The 12,075-nt window shown below is 43.3% G+C and overlaps 1 protein-coding gene across 1 annotated transcript in view; it reads right to left on the bottom strand.

Annotated features, from left to right (window-relative positions):
* Positions 1-3,667: 3,667 nt before the first annotated feature.
* The window catches only part of LOC111962434 (semaphorin-4B), a 98,092-nt gene continuing 89,684 nt past the window's right edge, over positions 3,668-12,075 (bottom strand). The window contains exons 10-15 of the mRNA XM_023985519.2: positions 11,087-11,237; positions 10,315-10,525; positions 10,082-10,197; positions 9,556-9,713; positions 9,134-9,225; positions 3,668-8,846 (exon numbers count right to left, since the gene is read on the bottom strand). Coding sequence (XP_023841287.1) covers positions 8,071-8,846; positions 9,134-9,225; positions 9,556-9,713; positions 10,082-10,197; positions 10,315-10,525; positions 11,087-11,237 — 1,504 coding nt within the window. The 3' untranslated portion in view covers positions 3,668-8,070. The remainder of the gene's footprint in view (positions 8,847-9,133; positions 9,226-9,555; positions 9,714-10,081; positions 10,198-10,314; positions 10,526-11,086; positions 11,238-12,075) is intronic.

Raw genomic sequence — 12,075 nt, 5'->3', positions numbered from 1 at the left:
GGCCTGTTGTAAGGCAGGTCCTCACCAGACATCACCGGCAACAACGTCGCCTATTGGCACAAACCCACAGTCGCTGGACCAAACAGGACTGGCAAAAAGTGCTCTTCACTGATGAGTTGCTGTTTTGTCTCACCAGGGGTGATGGTCGGATTCGCGTTTATCGTCGAAGGAATGAGCGTTACACTGAGGCCTGTACTCTGGAGCGGGATCGATTTGGAGGTGGAGGGTCGGTCATGGTCTGGGGTGATGTGTCACAGTATCATCGGACTGAGCTTGTTGTCATTGCAGGCAATCGCAACGCTGTGCGTTAAAGGGAAGACATCCTCCTCCTCATGTGGTACCCTTCCTGCAGGCTCATCCTGACATGACCCTCCAGCATGACAATGCAACCAGCCATACCTGTCTCTTATACACATGCAGGCTCATCCTGACATGACCCTCCAGCATGACAATGCAACCAGCCATACTGCTTGTTCTGTGAGTGATTTCCTGCAAGACAGGAATGTCAGTGTTCTGCCATGGCCAGCGTAGAGCCCGGATCTCAATTCCATTGAGCACGTCTGGGACCTGTTGGATCGGAGGGAGAGGGCTAGGGCCATTCCCCTCAGAAATGTACGGGATCTCGCAGGTGCCTTAGCGGAAGAGTGGGGTAACATCTCACAGCAAGAACCGGCAAGTCTGGTACAGTCCATGAGGAGGAGATGCACTGCAGTACTTAATGCAGCTGGTGGCCACACCAGATACTGACTGTTACTTTTGATTTTGATCCCACCTTTGTTCAGGGACACATTATTACATTTCTGTTAGTCACATGTCTGTGGAACTTGTTCAGTTTATGTCTCAGATGTTGAATATTGTTATGTTCATACAAATATTCACACATAACCATCATAACGAAGTAAACTTGGAGTCACACGAATGTAACAGGGTTGGTTATGTTTCCACTTGCCTCTAAAGAAAGGTGTATTTAATGTTCAAGCATTCTTATTGGTTGGTTCAACTCTGATGACAATGAGGCGTGTTGTAATTGGCCCCGCATGCAGATAGGGGGAGATCGCGAACATCAGGTCTCCCTAGTATGAAAATGTGATGCAAGGGAAGGGGTAGGTCACGTTCTGAATACTGTTTTCTATTTTACAATGCGTACAAGTTTGCTGTATTTGACTAATTTATACATGTGTGGGTATATAGTACCTGTTAGAGATTGAGGGGCTTTCTGGGATGTGCATTGGCATATGATTGCTGTAAATAAGTGTGTTAGCTAGCATACACCAATGTAATGGTCACATAAGCCCACTGCTAACACAGTTGTTTTCATACTACAGATTTGACCATCGACAGCCATCAACATCGTTAAGCCCTGCACAACTAACGTGCTGTTTCCTATTTAACAACAGGTATTTACACATGTTATATTTTGTATTGTATTTTTGTATTTTGTTCACCCAGTATGAAAATGTGATGCAAGGGATTTTACCATTGACAGCCATCAACATCGTTAAGCCCTGCACAAATAACGTGCTGTTTCCTATTTAACAGAAATAAATTATGCTTAACTGGAACCACTGGCTGGGGTGATTTATTTGGACAAAACACAACGCAAGGAGAGTACGATTTACATCTGTTACAAGATGACATGTTGTGCGGTCCTCCCACTATGACTAGTCGGGTAAGCATGAACTTAATTAGGCTACAGATGAAATACGTTTTGATGAACTTCACAGGGTGGTGAAAGTCAGGGGTGCAACTTTCACATGTCCCCCCCCACATTCTGAAATTGCAATCTTGCCCCCCCCCCCAGTTTTATAATTGGCATGTGATTCAAAACAAGGCAACGGTGTGCTTTAGGACCATGCGGACGCCTCCGAGCGGTCGGGTAGGCTGGATACATTTTTGTAATTTTTATTATAAATTATGTCCCCCCCACTTCTAAAACCAAAGTTGCGCCCCTGGTGAAAGTGCAAGGTGGTGAGCTCCATTCCAATAAATATTGAGGATCTTATTCTGGATCATCAATGCTTGGCTGCCGTTTGACAAATAAAAATGATATTGCTCTTTGTCCATAATAATCTCATGTAGGCCAGGGATGAGCAACTCCAGTCCTTGGAGACCAGAGTAGTGTCACACTTTGAATTGTAGCATATTCACATGAGAATCTATTGCCAATTAGCTAGTGAATCCTTTTACAGTACAATAATTCCTCAGAAAGCTGTCAATAATATTGTGGCCACATGTTGGTAATGTAAGAGCAGAATCCGGCAAGTCTGAAGCTAGTCTGCTACACCAAGATCTGGATCCATTTAGCAAACACTGACCTTTGTTTATATTATAGATTTCGATTGATGGGTGCTTGCTTTACAAACAAGTGCTTAAAGGCCCAGTGCAGTAAAGCACATGACATTCCTATGTTTTATATGGGTGTACAAAACATTAGGAACCCCTTCCTAATATTGAGTTGCACTGCCTTTTGCCCTCAGAACAGCCTCAATTCATCAGGACATGGACTCTACAAGGTGTCAAAGTCATTCCACAGGGATGCTGGCCCATGTTGACTCCAATGCTTCCCACAGTTGTGTCAAGTTGGCTGGAAGTCCTTTAGGCAGCAGTGTTGCAGTTCTTGACACACTCAAACCGGTGCGCCTGGAACCTACTACCATACACCTTCAAAGGAACTTAAATATTTTGTCTTGCCCATTCACCCTCTGAACGGCACACATACGCAATCCATGTCTCAGTTATCTCAAGGCTTAAGAATCCTTCTTTAACCTGTCTCCTCCCCTTCAGCTACACTGATTGAAGTGGATTTAACAAGTGACATCAATAAGTGATCTCACCTGGACTATGTCATGTAAAGAGGTGTTCCTAATGTTTTGTACACTACGAGATTGGAATAATATTGTGAAAATTATGATAATGCTCTAATGGTGTAAGAGCTGCTTGAAAATACCACCTGAAATGTCAGCCTGTTTAAGGGGGAGAGGGAGTTTTGTCCTGCCAGAGATGCATTCAGTTCGCTTAAACGTTTGCTACGTTGCAGAACGGTTTGTACTGAATGACACGTTTCCTAAAAAGGTTCTTGTATGTTATTTAACAGGCTTTGAGGTACATTTGCTCCCGTCTGGTGTTTGTGGCGCGGTATGGCTTGAAGCAATAAGTGATATATTTAAAGGGCAGTGGCCATACTGACAGCGTTCCCCAACCTACAAACTAACCCCTCCCCATTTTTTTAACTAGTCATTCAGTACAGCACCGTTTCCATTCAATTGAATGTTCCAGAACGTAAACACATACTGAATGCAGCCCTGATGACATCACCAGGCAGTAAATTATTTAATAGACCAATTAGAAAGAGTTCCAAAACTCCAATAACAGCTAGTTTTACATTTTCCCCTCCCTACTCAGACCACACAGACAGTCCTACATAGCTAAATTCTTGCATGAGAAATTGCTCTTTGATAAGAAGCTATTTCTGATTGTTTTCAATTAAAATGGCCAAAAATAATCACGGTAAGGTACTTAATTGTTACTCAGAAATGATTTGATATTGAGATAAAGGTCCAATGCAGTTGTTTTTTAAGACCAATATGACAAACACCATGTGTGTCCTAGATTGTTATTCTATTTGGTATTATAACTTTAGAGTTCATGAACCATATAGGAAACAGAATGTAACCATTTATATTTATTTGAAAAATTAAAATAAGGTGCTTTAAATGTACAGAACAACAAAAACAACAGTGATGTATAATACAAAAAAATACAGTTCACAACAGCTTTTTACATTGGCAGCTCAATTTACAAAACACTTTTACATACAAACTTACAAGACATTTTGACAAGTCAGAGAAACCTGGTGCACTGTCACAAATAGAAGGCTTGACTGAAGTGGTTCTTCAAGTGACAAGAGGTGCCTTACTGCAACTCAGTAGAAGCTTATAACTACAGTCTCAAAAACCTTATGCAAGTATTTATGAATTTGGAGCGGTGATCAAACGAGAGAGATTTGTATGCTGCATGTCTGAACCTGGTATGCTAGATATTCAGATAGATTATGTTAATGTATTATTGTTTAGATACATATCCACTTAACTCAACAGATCCAAGCTGCCATTTCTAAACTTTTGCAATGTTTGTAATGAAATACAAATCATACATTTTAAATGTTTCAGTTGTAAATATATATACACTACCTTTCAAAAGTTTGGGGTCAATTAGAAATGCCCTTGTTTTTGAAATTAAAGCAAAAAAAATTGTCCATTAAAATAACATCAAATTGATCAGAAATACAGTGAAGACATTCTTAATGTTGTAAATGACTATTGTAGCTGGAAATGGCAGATGTTTTTAATGGAATATGTACAGCGGCCCATTATCAGCAACCATCACTTCTGTGTTCCAAAAACAAGGACATTTCTAAGTGACCCCAAACTTTTGAATGGTAGTGTATATATTTTTTAATTTTACCTTTATTTAACTAGGCAAGTCAGTTAAGAACAAATTCTTATTTACAATGACGGCCTACCCCGGCAAAACTGGGACGACACTGGGCTAATTGTGAGCCACCCTATAGGACTCCCAATCACAGCCGGATGTGATACAGCCTGGAATCGTACCAGGGACTGTAGTGACGCCTCTCGCACTGAGATGCAGTGACTTAGACCACTGCGCCAATCAATAGTGTTTAAAGACAGCGTTAAATTTCTTAAATGTATAGTCAAAAACAATGGTTTGCAATAGTGTCAACCCAGAAATACAAAGTGATTGAGGTTGAAGCCATTCTAAAATAATTATTTCCACAGATACTGATCATAATTTAAAGGCAGTCACTCAGTGTTTTAATAGTATTGTTGGGTATGCCCAGTACAGTTCTACAGTCTATTCTGTCGTACCTATCACGCAGGTGATGCTGCTGCTACCTGGTTGTCCATGTGATTGAGTAATGTCACAAGGTCATGAGTACACATTTTAGAACCCCAAGAGGCACAACTCTTGATTCCTGAATTTAGCTTGAAGGCATGAAAAAAATCCATTGAATATGTAATACATCATTCTCAACAAAACCCCCATCTGTGTTCCAAACTAAGGCTTTCCAACATCCTGTGCAAAAACAACGCATTTTGACTCAAGATTTTTGCTGGTTCTGCACTTTGACCGCAATTATACAACTTTCACTAGTCCACTCAACTACAATACAAATGTACATTATATACACTCAGCCACCACGGCAGTCCTTTAGCAGTATGCTTTTTTTCACAGCTACTTTGTCAAAAATTGTAAGGCCCTTGTACAAATGTCAAACTTAAATAAGACAACATTGTTTTACTTACAATTATTCCAAAACTATTTATATCACTACATTCCACAATGCAATGTTGCAAGACTTTACCATAATTTTGCACTGACATAGCTACATCTTTGGAATATGAAATCTATATTCTTAAATTGTGCATTTAGAATTATTGTATCTTTCCAATCTTGAACAGCTGAAAACATATCTGTTATTAGGTAATGCCTCAATGAAAGCCCTTGCTTTTTGATTATTATTTATGCAGGTTCCATCCTTTCACAATATCTGTTTATTTTTGTTTTTAAAAGACATTCCTCCATCGACTGGTCCATAACTGCTGTGAAAGCCTTGGCTCCATATTAGTAAAACCCAGTTTACAGTCATTAGTGTCATTAAACCAGAGGTGATGTTGGTAACTATGGCAGCTTTCATATACACTGAATGGCTACGTTATGAATGGTTTGATACATGCTGAAATGGTCAGGCCCATTAAACATAAAACATTGATTTGACATGACAGTTGTGTTGGAAAGGATGAAAACAGAATACACATTTTTAAAAAGGTTATTTTTGGCACAACATAAATTAACACAGAGCATTGTTTCCTCTGGGTGTGTGAGTCACAATCATCAACACCAAGAGCTCCATACTCCACTGGCTGACTCTGTTGTGTTGCCACACTCTACATGTGGTTCTTCTAACCTCTGCTGTCTACTAGCCTCAATCACAGGGCCAGGAAAGAGTTATCTAAGCAACGTGGTGAACAGGTTTTTATACAGTTTCCGCCCACATTAACTTGGTGTCCGAAGTGACTGAATTTGGATCAAAGGAATCAGTTTCTGACTGACAAACTGAACTAGTCAGCATTTTATACCAGGATCTCAGCCTAGCTACAACAACTCCAGGCCTAGTGATAGCCTCTCTCTCATCCCCTGCCGCTATGCCACAGAAAGGGCTCAAAATCTTCTGCATACTAAATTATGTGAGTATGCCTCTGATTCTCAATAATCAAGATTGTGCAGACACCTATGCGCCTGCACAGTTTCAAGATGAGATTCTCTTTTGGTGTGACCTTGCACCCCACTTCACATTGTGTGCTTTGCATAATCTGTTGGCTCCATAATGAATAATATGTTAATACCTGGTCTCGGGTCTTCCCCAATGTCAGGGGTACGCTTCAACCCTGTGAATGTCAATCGTACACAGAACTTACTTGCAACTTGTTCACCCACACCAGAAGTGATCAGGACACGCAGGTTGAAATATCCAAACAAACTCTGAACCAATTATATTAATTTGGGGACAGGTCGAAAAGCATTAAACATTTATGGCAATTTAACTAGCTAGCTTGCTGTTGCTAGCTAATTTGTCCTGGGACATAAACATTAGTTTATTTTAGATGAAATGCACAAGGTCCTCTACACCAACAATTCATCCACAGATAAAACGGTAAACTGAATCCCTTTCTCGTCATCTCTCCTCCTTCCTCAGGCTTCTTATTTAGGATTTAATATGGCTGTTGGCAACCAACTTTACGGTGCATTACTACAACCTACCGGAGTGTAGACCTAAGTTAATCTTTCAATCACCCATGTGGGCATATGCTTCTAAAAACTGAGGAGATGGGAGAGGCTGGACTTGCAGCGCGTTGAGCGTCACAAATAGAACCGATTTCTATTTTAGCACCTGGCCAAGCAGACGCCCGCGTGTGGGTGCAATGATTTAATAACATGCATGTGTGAATTTATTTTGCAATGCTCGCACACGCGACGTGTCCGGTCTGGTTAGCATGTTAGGCACCATATCCTCCAATACCTTTGGATGTACAAACCCCATCTGTGCTACTCTCCATTTGGGGGGATAGTGTTGCTTTCTCTCTTTCCTCCTTCACAAGACATGTTAGTCATTCAAGTCTTGACTTAAATCTCTAAGCTCCTAGTGGAGCAGAGCAGAGAACCTCGACAACAACACCTCTCCAGTATTATGATGTATGCTCTTTTTCCACACCTCATGCCAGGTGGTCCCTACCTCTTTCATTCCTTCCTCATTGGTTCCTCTCCATGTCTCTCTGGGATGGTCAGCCCTCTCTTGATCAGTGGATTCCATTCTAATGTCTGTCTGGTTATGCTGCACTAAGGTCATCCACAGTTTAAACTACTTTGAATTAATAGCTGATAGACTGCTGTTATAACTAAGTCAACAGTGAAAGGCCTATTGATCTACTTACTATAGTGTTTGAATTAGAGGTTGTTATTCTACTATCATTCTCAGTGTAGGGCTAAGCGCACACTAACTGTGGATGTAGGTGGGAGGGTTAAGGGTCAGCTGTGGACCCATAGAGTATCTCTACTTTCAATGCAATGCCAACAGAACATTTGGACGGACTGAGTGGCAATGCATAAAAACAACATGACTGAATCATATAAAAACTGTTAGAGAAGGACAATATCAGCTGTATGTGTCCTATGTCCACCATAACCATCATTCCACAGCTTCAATAGTCTGAAGGCAATCTGTATCAGCTTCCTCTTCATTGTGCTTCAGGTGCACTAGAGAAAGAGGAGTGACAACAAGGAAATGAGAACTGACCACAGGGACAAAATGAAAAAGACAAAAGTGCAAAAGCAGTGTAATGAAATGTCCCTCTGCAAAGAAGTTAATGTTTTTCAGTGTTCCTTCCTTCTGTGTTTTTATTTTATTTTAAGTCCCTCTTTTCTTATGGCTAATAGTTAATCACTCCACATTAGGGTTTTATCTCCTGCTCAAGTTGATCAAAGCCATCCTCACACAATGGAATCTTTGATCTCTGAGCCCAGTCTAACCCGAGGCCGCGGGCAAATGGGCGAGATCTCTACAGTGCTCTCCTTCAAGTTCAGAGGCCTCTTTTCTGACTCCGAGAAGCTCTTGCTGTTGTCTGGTGATGAGCACTCATGTGGCGGTGTGCTGCAGATGTAGTTGTCATTGAGGGTCTGGTAACCCTTGTGGTCTGACACAGAGGCTGGCACTGTGCTGTTGCCATTCAGAGGCAAGTTCTCTGCGGGATTCCCCACTAGCCTGGGTTTCTTCTGCTGCATGTTGGGGCACTCGCCCTCCTTCAGCATGGACTTCATGCGGTCGTGGTTCCTGTAGACTGCAAATAGGGAGAAAACCACCAGGGAGAAGCCCAGCAGGGCACACACAACGATGAGCTCGTTCCAGTAGGTCTTGGTGTTGATCTGTGGGGAGCGGGTCTCTCCAGGTAGGATGATTGGCTCCTCCTGTGGGACCAGAGGGGTGCGTGAGCGGCCAATGAGGGTGGTGCTCTCCTGCCTGGCCTCTCCCCTAACACAGTAGTTGGCCAGGAGTTGCCTGAAGCCCTCCTCTACTGACCAGCACTCATAGGTCTCCTGTCTGTCAGCCTGGGCCACCACCACTAGACCTCCCTCAGGACTGGGGTACAGGAAGTGACCTGCACCCTCACTGTACTCCCACTTCCTCTCAGCCAGGTTGGAGCGCAGCTTACAGGGCAGCACTTTGAACATGTTGGCTGGTATCATTATCACCTGGCATGAAGACATCCCTGCGGACAACAAGAGAAAGGGCTTTATTATTTTTCATTTGTGAAAGCTAGTCCATCTCAGGTAGATTAAACAAACTGCATTATTATATCAGTATGGTAGCTGAGTAGGACTGCGATGAGAATTAACACACTAAATAAGCTTGGAGTTGATAATCATGGTAGGGGACATTGGAAGAAAATGTTCTTGCGCATGTAAATGCGGCGTATGCAGCAGTTCCAGAGTAGAGCACAGTGGTACAGTTTAGAGCTGAGATGATTTAATCCAGCAGGAACGGTACAGTACTTACGTGTAGGTGGGGGTTTAGCAAAGCGAGGGCTGGGCTGTGTCTTGTTGCAGATAACGGATGTGTCTGCCTCGTCCACGTCCTGCTGCCAGTGGCTGAGAACAAAGACAAATGGGGTAAATCAGACAAATGGGTGTCTCAGAACCTCTGACAATCTACACATAACAGGTCTTTACAGACTACAGCATGTACTGTAAGCAGACAGCATTGAGCATTATCCTATATTGTCACTTTTTCTTTGGTGTGCTCTAATGTCCCGAAAAGTTATCAGTCATTATGAGGGCTTAGCATCTAACTAGTTTATACCATTATCTGGTATCATGCTAATACAAGGCTAGTATCTCTTTGATGAGCAACACCTACATGTCCATGAGTGGACCATAGAAATGTAATGTATGGAGGCTGGTGGTCTGTGGGAAACATACTTATCTAGCCCACCCAGCCTGACATTCAGACACTGCCTCCCTTCCCAGGCACAGTAAGGGTCTCTGGACAGGACACACTCTCCACAGCTCTGGTAGTTGGAGCAGTTAGCCACCGGGACCTCCACCAGGCCAGAGTAGGAGGACACAAACAGCAGGCCCTGTAGAGGAGACCACCAGACAGTCAGTCAGGGGCCAGGGAGGAATAGGTATCTGGGTCACATATTAGCAGACATTTACCTCTCTCTAAAACAATGTCAACACTGTACCCTTGACGAACCCAATGCTGGAGGAACAAACCGAGTAACAATACAGAGTAACACAGGACCTCATTTTTTTCAATTCCCCTGAGAGGAAGTTGCATGCAATTATCTCAATGAACGTGAGCTAAGCTACCCCCTAGGCTCTGGCTCTCTTCACGGCTCATGAGACCCCTGAACTGCCAGTGCTGACATTTAGTGAGCTCATTATTACTCCCACTATGAGGACATGCTCCAGAAATAAACAGATTTCTTTCTCTGTACTGTACCTTTTCAGAGTCCAGTTCAATGTGCTGTACAGGCTGGGGGTCAGTGAAAAGCATCATCTCTTCAATGATGTGCATCTTGTTGTTGACATTAATGGCTTTGTGGAGTCTTCCATCATCTGCCAGAGACATATGACAGAGCAGTGGATGGTTAATGTCTGCTATAGCTCTGTCTCTCATACAGAAGAGGATAGGGGAGAAGTTCTGTTGGCTGAGGCGGTTTACGTTTACAGTACCTGTTCCAATGAAGAGCACATTGTAGTGTTTGTGGATGGCCTGGACCCGGTGGACAGCTATCTGAGTGTAGCGGACGCTGCGTTTCAGCAGGAGTGGCTGGCTGCGGATCACACTGTCCATCAGGAAGTGGTCCTTGACGAAGTTCAGTACCTTGTCAGGCATATGTAGAGAGGAGGAGATGCCCTGCTCCCGGGCTGCGTTAGTGATGCACTGTGGAGAGAACACAGGGAGTCTCATAAGCACACACTGGGCAAAAATACACACTACACAAGCTTACTACTACCCCCTGCCTATCCTCCTAAATACGTGTTTGTATCCTTCAGTTGATGATTTGATGTGTCCGTGATAAGTCTGCCAGGAAATTAAAGCAGCCGTAGCAGTGGCAGCTTTGATAATATCAGGCCTTCTGGGAAGAAGGCTGCTAGTGACAGCAGAGAGACAGATAGCTGGTTAATCACTGATGTTCAGTCCAGATTGCTGATGTGTCTGAGGCAGGCTAGAACACATCCAATCTGAAAACACGTGGTTGGCTTAGTATAGCCTACTGCAGGTTACTTATACCAGTGGTTCCCAACCAGGGGTACTAGGACTTACTTGGCCTATCCACAGGGGATACTTAATACTCATGAGACCATAGGCCTACTGGTAAAATACACATGAGGGGATAATTCAGGGGTACTCCAGGCAGAGCAAAATTCAGTAACCGAAAATGGTTGGGAACCACTGACTTATACTGTGTAAGCTGCCCAGCAGAGGGCAGTGGTAACTCACCGCTCCAGGCCGTGGATCAAGGATAGGGTGGTTGTAGGTGTACCACTGCTGGGTTTCCCGGTTGACCTCACGGTAACGGCCGCTGAAGGCCCTCTCCACCTGGTCCATGGTGAAGGCACACACTGCTGAGCTGCCAGAGGCCCCTTTATACCTGGGAAAACACCACACAGCAGTGAGGCTACAGAATGTTCCTCTTTCCTAAAACCATCCTATTCTTTACTCTGACAGTAGTGCTGAACGAATACAGTGCCTTGCAAAAGTAGTCATCCCTATTTTGTTGCATTACAACTTGTAATTTAAATTGAGTACACATACACCTGTTCTGAAAGGCCCCAGAGTCTGCAACACCACTAAGCAAGGGTCACCAACAAGCAAGCGGCACCATGAAGACCAAGGAGCTCTCCAAACAGGTCAGGTACAAAGTTGTGGAGAAGTACAGATCAGGGTTGGGTTATAAAAAAAAAAAAATCTGTCCATAGGACCACTTTAAGGCGTACACTCCAGAGCTGGGCTTTACGGAAGAGTGGCCAGAAAAAAGCCTTTGCTTAAAGAAAAAAGCAAGCAAACATGTTTGGTGTTCGCCAAACAGCAGTGGGAGACTCCCCAAACATATAGAAGAAGGTAATCTGGTCAGATGAGACTAAAATGTAGCTTTTTGGCCATCAAGGAAAACGCTATGTCTGGCGCAAACCCAACACCTCTCACACAGAGAACATCATCCCCACAGTGAAGCATGGTGGTGGCAGCATCATGCTGTGGGGATGTTTTTCATCGGCGGGACTGAGAAACTGGTCAGAATTTAAGGAATGATGGATGGCGCTAAATACATGGAAATTCTTGAGGGAAACCTGTTTCAGTCTTCCAGAGATTTGAGACTGGGACGGAGGTTCACGTTCCAGTAGGACAATGACCCTAAGCATACTGCTAAAGCAACACTTGAGTGGTTAAGGGGAAACATTTACATTTCTTGGAATTGCCTAATCAGTGCA

This window comes from Salvelinus sp. IW2-2015, linkage group LG4q.1:29 (assembly GCF_002910315.2).
Source record: "Salvelinus sp. IW2-2015 linkage group LG4q.1:29, ASM291031v2, whole genome shotgun sequence".
NCBI lineage: Eukaryota > Metazoa > Chordata > Actinopteri > Salmoniformes > Salmonidae > Salvelinus > Salvelinus sp. IW2-2015.
Note: the sequence above shows the minus strand (reverse complement) of the source record. Positions and strands in the feature narration are given on the sequence as shown.